Here is a 19,413-nt window from a genome sequence, read left to right as displayed (position 1 = left end):
GTTGGCTCCGACAGCAACCTGAACCGAACCTGGTAACCCGTGTGCGCTGGTTCCGTTTTTCTCAGCCCCCGGACCCTCGGACACCCGGACCCTCGGACACCCGGAACACGGATCCGGGCATTCATTAAACCAGCCCCCGCTCTCATGCGATTTTTATGACCAGAACCCCTCCGGTGGGATATGGCAAATGCCATATGGCGTATGGTGTATGGTGTATAGCGTATAGCGTATAGCGTATATCGTATATCGTTCAGTGTTTGGTGTTCGGTGTTCGGTGTGGCTGGGCGTCGGTTTATTTGGCTCTTTGTTTAGTGCATTTTCTGTCAACGTCAGCGTGATTAGTTGTGCCATATTGTGCCACTCGCTTTGTTTCTCACTCAGTGACCTGGCATTGTCAGCGGGTCCTTTCGGGGTTACGGACACAGGAAATATGATTTTCCATACTCGAATTGCCGCAAAAGTGCGCTGCCTTTAATGGCTAATGCAACATTGAAGTGCGGATCAGTTGGGTAACTTTCGCTCAAATAAATCAAAAGTTGAAAGCAAAAAAGGATTGACTTTAAATCATGAGCAATCATTAACATAAATATGTGTTAAGCATGCAAAAAAAGTAATTACTTCAATTTCATATTATTTATGCCTTAAATTTTATTTTTATTATATTACCAGTATTACAAGCGAATAAGCTTTTAAGCCTTTTTTGAGTAAGCTTAATTGCATTTCTCGCAGTGTAGGTCAGGTAATACCAATTAACAAAACGCCGCGTGGCACGAACTCGACCCCAAAAAATATATATGTGGGCATATAGAGCCCACTTGACTCGATTCCACTGGCATCTGTTGGCTCTTGGCACCCAAAACCCGTCTGCCCGCCCAGCTTTTGGCACTCGGTATTCAGGTTTCAGGTTTCAGCTTTCAGCTGTCAGCATCCAGTTGCCAGTATCCATCCAGCTTTCAGTATCCAACTCACAGCTGCCGCTTACATCATTAACGGCATCGTTCTTCACACACGGCAACACATTAGAACACTTTAAGTTGCAACTAATGAGACTCCAAAACATAATTGTTGGCATTTAGTTAGATGAGCGGCGCCAGGTTGACACACACTTGCACTCGAAAAGTGACACGGCATGAAGATGAAGCAAATAAGCAGCAACAACACAAGGGGCGGAAGGGTTGAGAGGCACTGGATGTGGGATTGGGAGGTGGCTCTGGTCAGGAAAACGAAAACAAATGCACCTAATGACACAATTTCTCCCGCAGACGCCAGGACGAAAAACTGGAGCATGAAAAACTGTTATACACGCGAGAAGAGAAGCTCGGAAAAATCGCCGACAATCCCGCTCTTTGCCGACGAACGTGATGCGGCGAATTCCGGAAAATCGCAGACAAGTCGGGGGCCAAGAAATCGTTTGCCAGTTGAAAAGAACCAACAAAGCGAAGCAGTTCTGGCCAAGCCGGCAAGTGTGACGAAAACCGAGAATACCGAGAAAACCGAGTGACGACGCGTAGTTTGTGAAACGCGAGTGAGCTGCGAGCTCGCGCACTGATTCCTCTGCATTGAGCATTTTCAAACGAAAACCTAACGGAATTTTCCAACAAACTAGGTATGTTTCACAAGTTTGTATATGTCCCTTGAAAATTAAAGAGCTGCGCTTGAGGAAAAATGCAGACATCACGTCTAGGTTTCACGTTGCAACTTGTAACCTAGTTTTTCGTAGTAATGCCATGTGTTCCCATACCTCCAAGTGTTCGTGAGTGTGGCGCGCTTTTCTTGCACTTTATGCTGGCGCGCTGTTTTCCGCCTCTTTTCCTGTGCATTTTCTTGAATTTCTGACGTATAAATTCATGCTTCAGCCCCCCGAAAACTCGGAAAAAAATACCAAGAACATGGAAAACAAGAAGGCAGCTCACTGAAAAGTGCAATGGCAGCCCGGAAGCGGCGGGCGGGCCACTGTGATTTGTATGAATGCTGCCACTAAGCTGACACGGCTTGAATACGCCCCGCTCCGCATTTTCTTCGTCGGCCAACGAGGCGTATGCGTAACGTGAAACGAGATCCCAGCAAGCAGGCGGCGTATTCGCTATATGTGCCGGGAATAAAAAAGTTTTAATCTGTACGCGTATTACATAGAAGTTTGCCGACCCCTCCACCACCGTGAATTCAATTGCCATGAGTTTTATTTAGAAACAAATGGTGGCAGACTTTTCTGCGTTTCTTTTGCGCTGTTTTAAATGACATGAATTAAGATAACAAATTCGCGGAACACAGAAAACAACGAACGCCGAACTGAACCAAAGAAAATAAGAAGGAAAACAGGGCAAAATGCTGGGAAACTTTTTTCCAGCCGAGACAAAAGCCCGTCAGGAAATTGTTGCGGAGCGCAAATAGAAAAGCCGGCAGCAACAACAATTGCAAATACTTAAGCCAAAGTCGCGACAGCGACGCTGCCAAAGTCAGGAAGCTTTCTGGGGGCAGCCTGTTTTTCCCTGAAAAAGTCTAATAAATTAAGCAATTTACATGAATTGTCGTTTGCTGTGCAGCATCGTCCTTATATTCCCTACTTTCCAGTATTTCCCGGGATTTCCCCTTCACCCTTCGCCCCGCCCGCAAGACAACTCATTTGTGTGTCGTGGGATTTGTCGGGGGATGAGGGGGAAAAACTTTGCCACTCGCTGACAATGATTCAAAAGGCAGGTAAAGGTAACCGGAGCAAAGCCCGGCAATTTGTTTAATTTCATTACATCTCAGTACGCCAGTTGATGTTGTTTTGCAGCATGCGCTTATCTCTGCACATTTGCAACTTTTCCGCTCCCATTCCATTTTCATTTCCAGTTTTGCCAGCGACTTGTTGTTTTTATTTTGTTTATTTGGAAATAAAATTTATGTGCATATTTTGGCCATTTGTGACTTTGAGTTGTTGTTTTTCTTGTTGCATGCTCGTATAAATGTCAACTTGAGTGCCACGGGCAGTGAGGCAGTGAGCATATGTATGCCCCTTCTATCTCTAAATATATTTATTTTTTGCTTCTTTGTATCTAAAAGTTTTCTATGCCCCCACAGATAACCGGCAACAGTTCAAAGTTTCTTTATTTTCCTCCATCGGATTTTTGTTTCTGTTTGTTTATTTGTTGTGGCAGTGGCAGGGGTGGCGGAAAAGTTTTTCGCTGGGAGGCTTAGGGCTAATTTTTCGCTTAAAGTCAACATGTGGCAGAGGAACCTAATCAAACTATTGATTGTTTGACGGATTGTGGCAGCAGCTGGCAATGTTTTTATTGCGAAGGCGACAGGTAAAAGTTGCCAGCACAGGGAGAACTTTCCCTCATCTTGGCTTTAACTTTTTCGGGAAAAGTTTTACGCTTTCCCTTTTGGCGCCACAGGAAATTGATTTCTGATGGCCCCGAACTCCTTTCACGAAATGGAGCCATCACGCCGCTTCACATCACTTTGTACTGCTCTTTGTGTTCAGTTGGATTCGATTTCGCCGGGGGGATAGACACACACCGGTTAGGTGTTATAACCCCTTTGACATGCGTAAATATTTTTCCTGCACTCTGAATTTTCCCCATGCGTAAAGCATGCTCTCTATTGATTTTGCATAAGCAGCAGGGCGTAGCGGTTTGGGAAATTGAATCTCACATAAAACGCTGCAAGTACTTTGCATATGAAATCAAGTATACGACACGTTGGCCCCGCGCATCTCTGTCGTCGAGCTGCGAAGTTGTGTGCGCATCTGCCAGGGGAAAGATGTTTCAGGAAGGTGCCAGATAAAACCGAACATCTTGTTTTTGCTAAGAATTTGTCTATAGTCCGGTCAAGAGCAAGGCAAAGTTTTCCCGGTCTCAACTTGCACTTTGGCACTTAAACAACAACGAAACTAAATGCGGTCAGTGGTCGGTGGTCTTTGGCTGTGAAGTGCTCATGCTTATGTCCATGACAAATGTGTAAATATTCACTGCCCAATGTCCAGAGTGGCCCAAGAGCCACATGCAAATTGAAATGCTGTTGAAAGCATTTTCCGAACTGCATAAAGTTTCAGTTTGCCCAAAATTGCTGAAGCACGTGCTTCTCTATTTACAGGCAGATAAAAGTGAGATAAGTAGGTGGCACTCACAGCAGCACAAAAGAGGCCTAAAAGGGAGCTTAAATTGTTGTTTTTTTTTCTTTGTTGTTTTAATTCTGGTAATTGAAAACCAAGCCAATGAATTAATCACCTAAAACGGAAGGTAGGGGAAATTTCTTTCCACCGTATACACAGCTAAACTCCTGAGTTTCTTTCTTTCACTTCGTCTCGGGAGTACCGAAAACGTGTTATGTTCGTTGCATAATTATTTTTTTATGCTCAGCGAAACACACACTTTGTCACATGCTGAGGGTAAAATGGCATTTTTGCGCTTATTTAAGCCATTGCATAAATTTCAACTGAAAATGAATGGCAAGCCACACACACACACACACACACTCGTGTGTGTTGCGGTGTATGCAAATTTACTCTGTGGCTGCGGGGCAAGTGGAGGGAGTCGAGTCCAGGAGCAAGTGCAGGAGCCAGGACCGGAGCATAATGTGTGCTGGCCTTTAGCAACCAGACAGACGTGTTTCAGACATTTAGCATATAGCCACACACACACACCCACACCCGCACACACACATTGAAGCAAGCCCACACACACACACATGCGCACGCTTCAATGTCAAAGTTGTCCAAAGAATGTGTGCGAAAATATTTTGCGAAATAAGGCGCGAATGAAAAATTTATAAAATATTCAAATAAGCACTTCGCATTTTAGCACCACGTTAAGGAAACACTGGAAAATGGCGTACTGCCCTCATAAAAATATCTGTGGTCGTCGCTTAAAAAATTACACAAATATGCAAAATTTTAATAAAATTAAGCGGGGGAGAGTATTTGTGGAGATTGGCAATGGTGGGGCTATGGGTTAAATTTGCCGAAAAAAACTTGTTTTAAATGCAAAACCAAAGTCCTCAAACTTGGGCGATAAAAGCAAAAACGTTTCCATTCGCCGAAAATAAAATAATAAAAAAAAATGTTAGCAACAAGAGGAGGAAAACTATTTAAGTTTTAAGCGTTTGACGCTTTACAATCGCAAAATGTCGACCGTCGACACAAAGTTTCACACGCATACCAGCGTCCTTGTTTTCCATGCTTTCCCGGGAAATGGGCAAAACGACAAGCTGAGCAGCGCATCACTTCATTGCCATGTTAACCCAAAGTCATAAAGTCAGGGATAAAATGCAAAAGTGCCGAAGTTTTAATTTAAATTTGAGCAGCTACGCTGGCAACGCAGATAAAAAATATGATCTCTCAAAAATAATACAGAGATGGAAACTTTTTGTCAGGCCAAGCCCTTTTCCTTTTCTCCTCTCGCCTCCCAAGATGCCAATAATTCAGCGCGCTCCTCTGAAATTGAAGTTTCCCGGCAAGCTGGTGGTGCACACAAAAAAGATGTAATTAAACCAATTTTAAAATTCTTGAAATAATCACAGATATTTTTAAATCAAATAAATAATCTCGCAAAAGAATTCTAGACTTTGTTTGTGTCAGTCTAAAATACAATAATAATCCAATTAATTATTATCCACAAAGGAGATTATTCAGCGTAAGACTAGTTTCTTGGTCGCATTTTTCCTCTGTGTGGGAGAAGCTGCGGTGGAGAAAGCTGCGAAAATGGAAAGAAAGCGCCGCAGAAGAGTTACGATGCCTTTGAGTAAAGCACTTTCTGCGGTCGCCCAGAAAGCCGCCGTCGCTTTCGAGCTGCGCTGAGCGTTATCTGCATAACTCATACGCACCGTGGCCGCCTAGTTTATTCGAGTGCTGGGAACAGCGCGAACAGCGAGGAGTTGCAGAAATTTGCAACACATGGCAGGGTCCTGCCACCACCATTACAGACTCGCACACACACGGACACATGGTGCGATTTAAGCTTACGTAAATATGACCAGACTTTCCAGCTTTTCCTCGGCATTTTTTCATTCTCCTAACAACATTTTCCCTCGCGCGACTGGCTTATCGACTTGGGTTCCTGGCAGCTAGGTAAACTCCTCGCCGCACGACTCGGGTATTATCTATGCATGAGTGTTTTTAATTTCTCCCCGACCATATAACGTTCTTTTTTTTTGCACTGATGCCGTGATTAAGCTGCTGCTGGTTCAAAGTTGTTAGGGGCCAGTGCCCGCAGAAGATTGCACAAAGTTCCACGCCTTAGTTATTGATATCAAGCGCCCAAATCCTTAACGATGATAACGATGATAACTGTGCGCAGTAGTTAAGGGTGTGTGAGAATATTTTAAGGACGAATATCTCACAGCTATGTAGCAAATTATTAATATTTAAAAATGTGCGCTTCTCTGTTCATTAAATTGAGTCATCTAAACTTAACTCTTTTGCGAGCTGACCTCAGCTGTCGCCATCCATCAAATGCCAACTGATTCTTGGCCAGCAGAGAGCTGTTCGCCCACCCAGGGCTATCCATTTCGTTTGGCTCACTCATCTCATTCACGCCCACACAATGAATGAAAAGCCAAGGAGTTCGTTTGAAGAAGGAGCAAAACAACAGGACTCTTTATGTTTTCCCACACTATTTTCACGCCAGTTTCCATGACGCAACGAGCGAGTTTTCCCGCAATGAATGGCTGAATGACAGACAAAATGAATGGCACTGTCGGGGTATGTTCTCCTTTTGGAGGGGGTAATGGGTATCGCGGCGTCGTTGTACAGTGGACACGGCAAGATCCGTGTGTGACTAATGCAGGAGCATGGAATTGACAGGCACCGTGCTCCAACAGCGCAAGACAATGGGCAATAAACTTTCAGAGCCTAGCACTTCAGAACGATGTGCAACAGGGATGCGAATTGGGGTATTTTCCCCACAAACAGCATAGAGCTTCCTATGAGGGTAATTGATTAGAAAGCTGTGCCATTTGGTAGTCGGGGTACTGTTGTTGAGAGAAATAAATTCAAAGTGCTTAAGCATCAGAGATTTTCTTGGGTATAGTTTCCACATCTCTCATAGTTTGAGAGGGAGCTGGGATTCAAATTAGGAGCAACCAATAGAACATTTTGTCTCTTAAATGTATTTCGTCTCTGTGAATAGCATTTCTGATTATTTGTACTTCTGTTGATATCATTTTATAACACTACTTACTACACTACTACGTTGGCAAAATAAAAGTTGGTGTCTAAGGGATATGTTGGCCCACTTGCAGCAATCGCAAGGGAGTCGTAAATAATCAGCTTGTAGTGACCTTCAAAAGGGTGAACTCCAAAAAGTCACAAATCATTTAATTTGCCATCGAAGAAAAGTTTGTGGATGGAGGTGCAGAAAGACTGGACAAAGAATGTCTGGGTCACCGCAGACAGGTAAACAATGGGTTCTGCGAAATTTAATTGGCCCAGCAGAAATAACAAATGAGAGCTGAAAACACAACTGATGTTGATCTTTTTTTATCTGTCTGGAATTATAAAAATTGTGTAAGCAACAAATTGGAAGCGTGAGCTCCAGACGACGAGCGGTTGTCATTGGTGTTACGTCCTCGAATCTGACAGAGATTGGATGTGTGGCAAATGAAAGTTTCACTGCTGATTGAGTCAATGATGATGCCATTAAAAGTCGCAAATTGATGTTTTTGTTTCAAATGTGTATGTGTGTGTGTGTGTGTGTATGTCTTCATCTGTGTCGGTTTGTATCTGTGTGTGCCAATTACAAGCATTAGACTCTGTTATTCGCATTCTAACAACGGAAACAAGCCAGAGATTTATTTTTGATATTTCCGCTTTGGTGGAGCAGCAGCGGCAGCAAAACATCAGGGAAAAACTTTTTCGATAAAAATGTAAATTTATTGGATATGTGTGACAAACACGCTACAGTATGTGTACACTGGAAAAATATTTATTTATCAAATTGACAAGAGATTTGGAATTTTGGGGTTTAGAGTAGACAGCATTTATACTTTGCCCTCTGTAATTTCTACCAAATTGGCATGTTATTGAAGAGTTTATATTTTTACCGGGAATATATTGTGTTGGACTTAATTAAGACGTCATTTGAACGTGATCAAATTGTCCTGCATCTGCCATTTCTTTCAATGTGTATGTCACACACACACACATCTACGAGTATACGATTCAAATGCGAATGACAATAATGCTCATGTTGTCGTTGATGAGGCAAAAGAAGAAACTTTGAAAAAAGGAGGGGAAGAGCTGTGATCTCTGCTCATCACGCACGACTTGAATCATATTTTTATGGTTTTTTATTGACACATTTTGATATGCCAGTTAACAACAATTCATTCATTTGGCTTCGACTTCATCGTTTCTAGTTAGTTTGTTGTCATGCCAACTTACTTTTTACTAGTTTCACAAGTCTCTTTTTATGTAGCGTAACAAATTATGTACATTCAGCTAAAAACTTTGGGTATTACGTACAAAAATTTATCACATATAAGCACATAAATTCCTTTGTGAGGCGATTTCCAAGAAAATAAGCATATTTGGACATCCTCAAACGACGTAGGTGGCCTAGACAATAGGCGTTGAGCATAAAAAACTTGGCTTAATGGTCAAATTAAGTTATGACCAGGCATAAAAAGTTTCTATAGCAACTCTGCTGCTCAAAGAGTTATTTTGGTTATAAAGGATGCACGTAATCATATATGTATATACTCCTCCTTGAAAAGCAAACTCATAATTAAAATATTACGAAAACAACAAGCTAGTAAAATGGACAACTGCCCTGGAATTTAATTAATAAATAAATCAGGCCACTCAGACAGCCAAACAAAAATAAATAGTAATTAATACCAAATAATTATGTATTTAAGCGGCAAAATAAATATTAAAAAAGAAAATGAAATGGCGCCGCAACACAAATATTATTTCAGACAGCAGAAGGTAGAAATTAATGAGCAGAAAAAACAGTATTAAATAGCCATTTTAATTTAAGCAGCACAGAAATGTGAAAATGCATGCGCTCCGAACATCTCAAATGGCAGTGAGAAATGCTCAAAGGGATGCGAAACAAGGACGCTGAAGGATGCTAAAGGACGAGAAGGCCGCCAAGGATGATGACAACGTTATCGGGTGGAAATAATTTTCGAACAAAGTCGTCTAAAAGGGGACACAATCGCATTCCCTTTAAATGATTGAAGAATAAAACATATTTTTAAATCAAAGCTGGGTAGGGAAAAAGGATCTAACCGCTATTAGGCCGAATTGAGTACGGAATGCGGAGGAGGAGGCGGCGGTGGCAAATCCAAAAAGGTTACAAATAGCCATCATAAAAACTTTATTTGTGCAAAGGATTGAAAACAAGAGTCGAGCGAGGGACAAAAGACGACGACGTCCCATGCATGCCAAAGTCGCCGTCTCGCTTAACTCTATGCTGCACTCAGCGAAAATCGTGTGTTACTTGTGTAATTCACCAGGTTAATCTAGCAATTGTCAAAATTAGCTTTAATGCACATGCATAGTTTGGAATACTAATTATAATGATTTCCCTATTCCATATTCCCCTTTATAGTAACCCATTATTAAACTAGCTTTGGAAAGATCCAATAACCATATTAGTAGTGCATTTTTCCCGGTGTTAAAACCTATATATTCGCTATAATATGGTCAAAAGGGGGTGGTTGCGTGCTTTGGGTGGTAAAGGTCGACAAGCGTGTTTATTGTTGTTTATGTGCCATGATGCTTTGCCCACAATTTGCAGTCCTCAAACTCCCCTTTGATTTTCGTTATTCGTTCGTTTCGGTTTCGTTTTGGTTTGGTTTGGTTTTTTTGTGGGGCTTTTCAGATTGCCTTTGTTTGGCGTTGTTAAAAAACATTTATGCGCCATTATTAAAAGCAATGCGACACCCACACACACACACACATACACATGTTGCTTATTGTTGTTTACAAGGTTATAGCATTTGATTATTGCCGGGATTAAGCTATAATTGCGTATCGCATTTCGGTTATTTGCTTTCATTCCACGTCCGAGAATCGGTTAATACAGATGGGTGTTTTTGGGTCTTTGTGTCGTTGGTATGTAGTGGCAAAGATATCGAAATCATTAGCGGCCGCAATATGTTTTGATGATTCCAGCAGCAGGAGCCCTTAAGCCCTTGCATTTGCCCTGAGCTCCGTATAATGCATTATCTTGATTTAGTGGCCGAAAATGTGCCTTCTTACTGTGGAAAACCTCTAAATTTTTGGATAGACTCAATCAGGAAACCGCACACACACTGTAGCCAAAAAATCCCTCATCTATGTATATCTCGTTTGTGTGCAGAGCAGCTGGAATTGGTTTGAAAATTCAGGCATATTTGGCAACGGGTCATTAAATACGGAAATTGAGTCAACAAAAGCCAAAGACGGCAGGAAAGGAGCAGGAAGGATATGTACAAGCCACTAACACACACGCACTTTACCCAGAAAGGCAAATACAGCTGGGGCCATTCAATTAGTGCCACTATGAGAGATATCTATCGCATAGAATGTACTCAATTTATTGAATCTATTTCTAATTAGTATGGAAATTGTATATCAAATGTATTTACAATACGAAGTATATATAATATAATTAAATATTTATCTGCATACATAAACATTTTCTGGACTTTCCAATAGAAGCTCTCATATAAATCGTGTGTTTGAATTAGTTCCATGTATGTATATTCTGGCATTTATCTCTAAGAGCTTTCTGTGTGTTCATATAAATTCAGTTTTCAAGCCACTATTATTACCGATGCTGTACTAAGCACATGTGAGAAAGAAGGCTGTATACACACAACACCCACAAAAAAACAACAAGTCGGAAGTTTTATTTTTGGCCTGCTTCGGATCGCTGGCAAAAGTCAAGCTATATAAAAGATGGCCCGAATCGGTAACTTGTTTTTGTTGCCCCAGCCGCCTGGCTTTTGATTATGTAACTCTCGATTTTAAGGGATCCCAACGAAGCATAACAGATGCAAACCTCACGAATAATTGCCGACGAGTTGGAGAAAAGGTCTGCCTTCGATTGGCTGCCAATAACAGAACTTCTCGCCCAGAAAGGACTCCAATCCGTGTGTGGCCAACCAGTGTGTGTGTGTGTGTGTGTGTGTGTGCGTGTATGTGCTCGAGTCAAAGGTTAAACTAAGCAATGTGTTGATTGTGGGTCAAGCGTGAAAGAGGTCCAAACGAATTTGCTACTACTACATTTAAATTGTTAATTTTGTGCAAATGCTGCACTTAGGAAAAGTACACACTTATAGCTCGAATGTAAAGGTGCATAAATTCGACATATATCACAAATCTTTGAGAAACTATTTTATGTACAATTAAAACATATACTTCATTTGAGAGCACAGTTTTCTCAACCATTTAAATTTTTGAATTCATAGTAAAGTTATAGATAGTTGTTCGCTGCAAACTCGACGTGTTCTCAGTGAATTTAGGATATTTTCCGGCTTAGGCAAACAGTTGAACTCTTTTGTGAAAGTGGCGCTTCCCAGAATCTCCAGCCACCAACTTGGTGCCCCAAAAGTTCCCTGATAAACAAGACAGCCTGCAATAGACAACCAGGCGCACCAATTATGTTGCACAAGGCAATGAGAATAGCAGGAGGTTGCTGCCTTATGCCGACGATTACTCACCCACCAACCGAGCTGAGTGGGAGTTATAATTGAAATAATTTCTGGTTATTTAGAACAATCAGCACAGCAGGTGGGTGGCAAACTTTCGGTTCGGTTCGGTTCGTTTCGGTATGTTTCGGTTTTTGGGGCTTGGACTTAGTTGGGGATAGTTTAGCCAACCTCCTAAAAATCCATACATATGTATGTATATATATATCCACATTCCCGCTGTGTCTAAACAATTGCTCATTATCTGGGGGATAATTCATCTGTCGACAGATAAGTACATTCTGCTTCTTTCGGAATGAATACCTTACTTTAAGTCGACTAATTGCTTGGGGGTTTTCTAAATTTGCATCAACATGTTTCTATTTCGCCGTAATCAGCCACCTTGTAAGCTGATTTTATGACACAAATTATAATTTTGGATAACGGTTGGTAAAGATACCTTATTACTGTATTCCGAATAATTGTTTTCTGCCATTGTGAAAATCAGTTGAGCGCCATTTAATTCAAAAGTACTTGCATTTCTAAAAACCCAGTCTATTTTATTAACCAGTTTAGTTAATTCAATTGCTTGGAACCGACTCATTAGGTTCATTTAATGCAATCCGCAAACAGTGATGTCTAATTGCAATTGAAAGTGGCGTCCATCTAATTAGGTGGTCAGGTGGTGAGATGGTCGGATGTACAGAGCTGTGGAGCCCATTGATACACTCCACGAAGTCCTCATTTGTGGCGCCTTGCCTCCTCGGTGGCAATAAAGAAACACCCATGACAACGATGGTGGAAGTGGAATGGCGAGGTATGCAATAAACATAATTAAAACGCCTTAAATTCACGATACAGAATGCCAAGAAAATTAACTTTTCAGCATTGTTGGCGACAATTTCATGCAAGACCTGCCGCCGTTGCAGATACTTATGCCCGCGCGGCACAACAGGCGCAATTAACATATTTTATCAATCTTTTTTTCTGGCTGGCCTCGCTGCCAGCTCCACTTACGCAATTTAAATAACTCAAGTGGCAAACGGCGCAAAAGAGCAAAGGACACTCGAAGCCACGCAGCACGGAAGGCCAAGGAAAGGGGCTTCACCAGTCCACGGACGTATGGCGAAGTCACCAGCTCCATAAACACATTAACACTTTGCGTATGGGTGGGGCATTTTCTGGTGGGTGTTTGGGTGGTTCGCTGGATGGGTGGCTGGGTGGCTGGGTGCCAGGTGAAGTGCTGGCGGGTCAAAGTTGGCCAGGCAACATTAAGCTCGCCAAGTGTTTCCATTTTTTCACCTGCGGCGTTGATTCGTGCACTGGGGAAAATCGAATCGGAAAATGAAACATCATTCTACCAGAACTGACAGCTTTAATGGCATTTTCTCGAAACTAGTCGAATTTTTCCATAAATATTAGTGAGTTTTTGAATTTCGTTGTTTAAATTTGGCTTACTTTTTTATAAAACACACATGTCTGCTTAATCAAAAAAAGGAAAGGATTCAAATGTATTCAATTTGCTTAGGCTTTAATTTATTTTTAATGTATTTAGATATTTTTGTACGTGTCGCTAGGTCCGTGAGTCAACTAGCAAGGTCGCCAGGCGTCGGCCAACGCACGCACTTGGCGGATGAACAGGATCCGCAGGATTCGCAGGATGTGCGAGAGGCTGCCACATAAATTACACTTTAATTTTGGAGCATTTTTGGCCACGGCTTATAAATCAACCGAGTTCCAGCAAACGCGCCGCCGACGACAGCTGCTTGCTTCTCCGCCGGATTCTCTCCGGCTTCGGGTGGCTCCTGGAGGCTCCTGCTCCTGCGGGCTCTTCCTCATGGTACTTGTTCCCCCCGCTCTCCCCGCGATCCCTTCACAGCTGAGGGCCAGGCCAGGCCAGGCCACTCGCAATATTGAAATTTCAATTTAATTACATAGAACGAGGGCCCGACCTCAGGCCCATGAGCCCGCAAAATGAGCTGTCGCTGTGGTTCAAAAAGAGTCAGCCGCACCACCGAAAAAAACTGGGTGGTGCATGGTGGTGCAGGGTGGTGGCCTGTTAGATCTGCTCACTTGAACTGAACTGCTCGGCGGTTTGGCTTAATTTGTTGAGATAATTGTGCCGAAATTATATTATTATTAAATTCGCATCCGTTAGTCCTCCTTTTTTTTTCATGCTTATTATGAAAATTGGATTTCAAGTGCTGTGTGTGCGTGTGTTTGGGTGTGTGTTTTGGGTGTGTGGGTGAATTTCGACCTTAGTCGGGGTTTTCTTTCCGTTACGTAATTGGATTTTGTGTGAGATTTGCCAGAGAAAAAAGCAAGCAAAGGAAACGGAAAAGGCCAAATGTTATTAGCTGGGGGTCAGAGGAATCAGTTCCCGAAATTTTGATGGCCAGGCGAAGGGCAGAAGGCGGAAGATGTACTCGCACTTCAATCTAAGTCTGCAGACCCATTGCAATCCTATTTGCGACTCAAGTTGCGCAAAGCCATAGAATAACTCAAAAGTTCCTCAGCAGCACTTCAGCTGTCCCTCTTTGGGCCATTTATAAATTTCGCACGCTCGGCGAATCGCGGATTTGATGCTAAAATGGGCGTGGCAGCCGCAACAACACAATGCACGCGCTTTGCTTAACTTTTGGGGCGGGGGGGGAGGGAGGGCTTTTAATTAATTCGCGGGGCATCAAAAGTGGAAACAGAAGCCAGCAGCGCAAAGATTCAAAGTCAAGTTGGCAGGCAAAATCAGCGGAAAAACGCAAAAGCCAGAGACGCGAAAAAGCAAAAATAAATGCGTATGAATTTACAAAATATGATTATGAATAAAGGCCATTCATGCAAAAGACTCGGCGTCAGATAGAACCGCAAATGTGGGAAAGTTGCCACATGAAGAGGGTTAAATTAAAGGCGGCTTGTTTGGTGAAAGGGGAAACGGGAAACGGGGTAGGGGTTAACCACATGCCGATCATTGGGCGTGCAAAATCAATTTTAAAGCGCATTTAATAAAAGCGCATTTATGCGTTTCTGCGGCAATTAAGTGCTGCCGAGTGCAGCCAACGTTCTCATACTGAAATCGCTGACTTAGCCCCATTGCTTAACCCATTGGAAACTGAAGCTGAAGGATTGAATAAAAGTTTACTCAGATGGGATTTCGAAGAAGAGCTGCAGTGAAAATACTAATGGCAAGCCCACTGCAAAAATTTAAACAATTTAATAGGTGATAGTAATGAACGTAAAAGCTCATTATTATGTAACTGGATTACTTGTTGTTATTTATATAACTTGTTTCCTCAGTTTTACAATTAATTAAATGATAGCATATTGTACATATGTATTTTGTTAAAAAAAAGTGGCCGCTTTGCCATATATTTTAAAAATACGATATATTCAATATGATATAAGCCTAAATTTTAAAATTTAAATATATTAAAACTCAATATCTATTTTAATATGTTAAAACTCAATGTCTATTTTAATTATATTTTAAAATTTAAATATATGGAAACTCAATATCAATTTTAATTATATTTTAAAATTTAAATATATTTAAACTCAATATCAATTTTAATTATATTTCAAAATTTAAATATATTGAAACTCAATATCAATTTTAATTATATTTTAAAATTTAAATATATTTAAACTAAAAATCTATTTTAATTATATTTTAAAATTTAAATATAAGGAAACTCAATATCAATTTTAATTATATTTTAAAATTTAAATATATTGAAACTCAAAATCTATTTTAATTATATTTTAAAATTTAAATATATTGAAACTCAATATCTATTTTAATTATATTTTAAAATTTAAATATATGGAAACTCAATATCAATTTTAATTATATTTTAAAATTTAAATATATTGAAACTCAAAATCTATTTTAATTATATTTTAAAATTTAAATATATTGAAACTCAATATCTGGTGTATTTAAGCCAAAGGTAATCAGCGGTTTATAGCACGTACATGTCCCAGTTCCCCGCTCACTTTTATTGGTGGTCGATGGGTTAACGTAGCTGTCGCAGTAATTAAGCTGATGTGAAAATCTTCGACTTGGCGCGAAGGCAGCGGGCGGGCAATTAAATGTTCCACCAGCGGGCAAACAGGAAGAGCCGCGGACTTAATGCCGCAGCACCGCCGATGACATCACACCGCCGCTGCACCACGGATATGTGGCACCTCGAAAGCACCACCCCTGGGGATCAATGTCATCGACTGCAACATCGACAGATTTATGACAGTCCGAGGGACTTTGGCCCATCTGGGTCTCATGCTCACCTGACAGCTGATGGCCCGCTGAAGCACCGAAACTTTGAAATCAACATTTCAATTTGTTGGCGGCTGACGCTCTGGCAATTTGGTGTGAAAAACTTGTAGCTATTTTTAAGTCATCAGCAGAAGCAGCCGAAGTAGTAGAAGCAGCAGAAACAGGAGCTGCAACAACTGGAGTTCCCCGGCAACTTTTATTGCCCATGTGCTGGGCATGTCTTCGTGCCAATTGCGTCATGGCAGGCGAAATGTGTCAAGTGAGCGGTGACTGATGTGGCGAGTAACAAGGAGTACTCGCACACTGAGCGAAAGAAGTAGTAGTAGTTAGATAAATTCTGGAAAAACACACACTACTTTGTATGTGTATATGCTATAAATTATTACTGCTCTAGCACACTTCTTGAAGAAGTTTTAGTTGCAAATACTGAATATATATGAAATAGAAACCAAATTCAAATTCGCGCACAATTAATGTCGAGTGTGGCTTTCGCTTTAAATTATTAATAGTAATTGCATATCGACGATGTTGGGAGGGGCTTAAAAGTAGCCACAAAACAAAAAGCCTGAGACAAAGGAAACTAAAGCTCATTACCTACGTTGAGGGATTATTTACATTATAGCTAATTATACTATATTAGATTTCAATTGTGGTTCGAAAACACATAATAGATATTAAAGTGGGGATTACATTAAGATTTAGTCCCAAAACTAGACAAATATAGCTACACTTGCGTCACATCAAATGCAATCGGATGTATCTGGTTAAAGGTATTATATTAAACACATTTTTTTCAAGTGTTCCCCCCCTTTTTTGCCAGACCCTTTCCCGAGTTGTGTTGCATGCGAGAAGCGTGCATAAAAATGCTCCATTCAAGTACTGGAATTAAAAGTAACGAGAGCCGCGCTGGCAGGAATGAAAATGTTAAGGAGCCAGGAGCCAGGAGCCAGAAGCCAGAAGCCAGGAGGCAGCACTCCAAATGGCGTTGGCTTTATTCCGGCAATTGTCTGAGACAGTAACCCCGCACAGACACACGCGGATATGTGTTTTGCAGGGGTGTGCTCTATATAGCCAACTCTTGAGCCGCTGTCATTGTCAATGTCTCCAGACAAATGCGCCCGAGAAGCCTGAAATGGCGTAACTCGCGGGTGAGTTTGAGTGCCCGGGCCATCTAGTCCCATGCCAAGGCTTTCCAAAAAAATGGGGAACAATAATTTTCGTGAGAAGTGGGTGGTGAACTGGGTGAACTGGGCTGGCAGGCTTTTCCCACGCAAATTCGCTGCACGCGCAATGCTAATCTGCTTTTAATTAAAACCAACTCGCAGAGGCAAATGTCTAAGAGGCTTCCTGCCTTCAGTTAGCTAATTGTCTTTTGTCATTTGTCTTTTTGGCCAAAATATGTATGCCGGCGACAAGCGACAGTCAGCGTAAGAGCTACAGTTACATATGTGGCAATTCACTCGTCCCAAAACGACAATTACAATACAAATGTTTCTCGTTCTGACACTGACAGTGTTTTGGTTTGGGCAGCAGAGGTTGAACCCAATAAGTGTATCAGAGCTAATTAAAATGAATGGAATTAAGTACAGTGACAAAGGAAACCAGGAATTTAGATGGCAAATCCCCCCGCCTCTGGTTCCTTCCTTTTGTAGGCCGGAAACAATTGGTATACATTTATTGTTTCAGAACGAAAGTGTGTACTTCGGTTAGACAAAGTTACATGTGTCATATATTTTACAAAATAATATCCGTAAAAACGGTGGAATGCGCGAAAAAATGTCCTAAATTATAAATGCGTTGCAATTGCATTTGGTAATAGATTTCAGCCTAGGGTCACACTTCTAATGCAGTTTTTAATATATGTTATTTTGAAATATAGTAAATAAAGAGATTGAGATCCAAGTTAGATATAAATTATTGATTTTAAATACACTGACGTTTAATTTGCAAAAGGTATAGGCGCAGACCACAGTTGCTTTATTTGACTTTTCAACTTTTAATGGCATGTTGTAAATAAATTGTAAAATCACCTTCCTGTCCGTACTGTTTGGCAATAAAGATAAATGGCAAAATATTAGGCAAAATCAATCAAATTGTAAAATCAGGTAGACACGAATAAAAGACAAAAGCAGCAGAAGCGTATAAAATATGTCAAACACAATTAATTATAAAATTCATAAAACAAAGTCACAGGCATAAAAACAACATTGGAGGCCATAAAAGCGTCAGAGAGGGAAAAATGCATGAAAAATGCGACAGACAAAATTATCATTCATAATAATTTGTACAAACAAACAGGGAAGAGCTGGGGAAAAGTGGGAAAAAGTGGGGAAAAGGAAAATGTTTGCAACTGTAGCCTAGGTAAACAAAAGAACTGGGGGGGAAAACGATGGGGCAATAGAATGTTTCACGCCGAGCCAACAATTACAAAAAACGATGTTTTATTAAAAATACCAGACAGGGGCTTTTGAGGGGTAGAGGTTGCGTAAGGCGAGGGGGAAGGGAAAGGGGAACGGGCAGTTGGTGGAAACAGACAGGGAATAAAAATAACAATGCAACAGCAGTGATAATGTTGCCGGCAACACATGTTTACAGCAGCCAGAAAGAACCGCAGATACAACAACAACGGCTGGCAGCAGACTCAAAATCATCCCCCTCCCCCTCTCGTAACCCTCCCCTTGCCCATAAAATGTCAGACGCCTGTGCACACATTTTAATCAATAAACAAACGTGAAAATATGACAAACAAATTAATAAAATGCAGCAACGCCGGCCCAGACAATGACAAAATATTATAAATGAATCGCAGGGCACTTCTGTCTGATGAGCAGGGGGAAAAGTGGCGGAAAAGTGGGGGGAAAAGTGCCGTGGAAAATCGGGGGGGAAGCGGTCTATATATAGCGCCGCAACATCCATCCCTTTTCCCCGCGTCTCTCGACCAATTGTGACAATTCGGTCTCACACAAATGGCATAATAAATGTTGAGCAGAGGAAATGATGTGTGAAGTGCAGGCCTCTATCCCCCTTAACCCACCGCTGGGCTTAACCCTCTACTTCCACTGCACCTCCTACTCCACCCAGCAATCAATGACCAAGCGGAAGTGATTTTTGGTTTCAGCGCACGATTTTCCGTCAGCTGGAAATGCATGGAACAATGCTGATGCTGCCCCAGCAATTAGCCAAACTTTGCATACACTGAGAGATCAGCATGTTAGTTACTGCTACATGCGGTAAAAGGGGAAGATAACAGAGATAAGAAGCATGGTAGCTGATGATACATTTGTAAGTCAAATAAACTCACCAAATATACCTGTTTCCCTGTTAGGGTTTAACACAATATAGACTATTTTAAAGGTTTACTTAATCAAATGACTATTTATACTTCATACTATTTATACTAAAATATAAATATAAATTTTAACAAGTACAACAATTATTGCATGCTCTTCTCTGGATTCTGCCAATTAAAACAAATGCTATTTGAGATTAGCTCAGATTACTTTAGTTTTTATCCAGAAGGGCACCGATTAGTGTAACAA

At 41.2% G+C, this 19,413-nt stretch overlaps 3 protein-coding genes across 4 annotated transcripts in view; 2 read left to right on the top strand and 1 right to left on the bottom strand.

The window, feature by feature from the left end:
* Window positions 1-907: 907 nt before the first annotated feature.
* LOC120454171 lies at window positions 908-1,072 on the bottom strand. The gene has a single exon (XM_039639244.2). The coding sequence runs from the start codon at window positions 1,070-1,072 to the stop codon at window positions 908-910; it is 165 nt and encodes a 54-aa protein (XP_039495178.2).
* A 367-nt stretch (window positions 1,073-1,439) lies between these two features.
* Window positions 1,440-19,413, top strand: part of LOC120453581 — a 34,692-nt gene continuing 16,718 nt past the window's right edge. Inside the window, exon 1 of the mRNA XM_039638340.1 lies at window positions 1,440-1,606. The gene's annotated coding sequence lies outside the window, so the exon portion shown is untranslated. The remainder of the gene's footprint in view (window positions 1,607-19,413) is intronic.
* On the top strand, window positions 12,782-13,711 carry LOC120453582. Of its 2 annotated transcripts, none has more exons than XM_039638341.1 (2): window positions 12,782-13,025; window positions 13,182-13,711. In XM_039638341.1, exon 2 carries the CDS (start codon window positions 13,238-13,240, stop codon window positions 13,532-13,534), a length of 297 nt encoding a protein of 98 aa, XP_039494275.1. In that variant the 5' UTR covers window positions 12,782-13,025; window positions 13,182-13,237; the 3' UTR covers window positions 13,535-13,711. The 2 variants fall into 2 exon arrangements, with proteins under 2 accessions (XP_039494275.1, XP_039494276.1); XM_039638342.1 differs by lacking the exon at window positions 12,782-13,025 and adding an exon at window positions 13,027-13,115.

This window comes from Drosophila santomea, chromosome 3R, assembly GCF_016746245.2.
Source record: "Drosophila santomea strain STO CAGO 1482 chromosome 3R, Prin_Dsan_1.1, whole genome shotgun sequence".
In the NCBI taxonomy this organism is placed as follows: Eukaryota; Metazoa; Arthropoda; class Insecta; order Diptera; family Drosophilidae; genus Drosophila; species Drosophila santomea.
The sequence above is the reverse complement of the archived record's forward strand: the minus strand, read 5'-3'. Positions and strand labels throughout refer to the sequence as shown.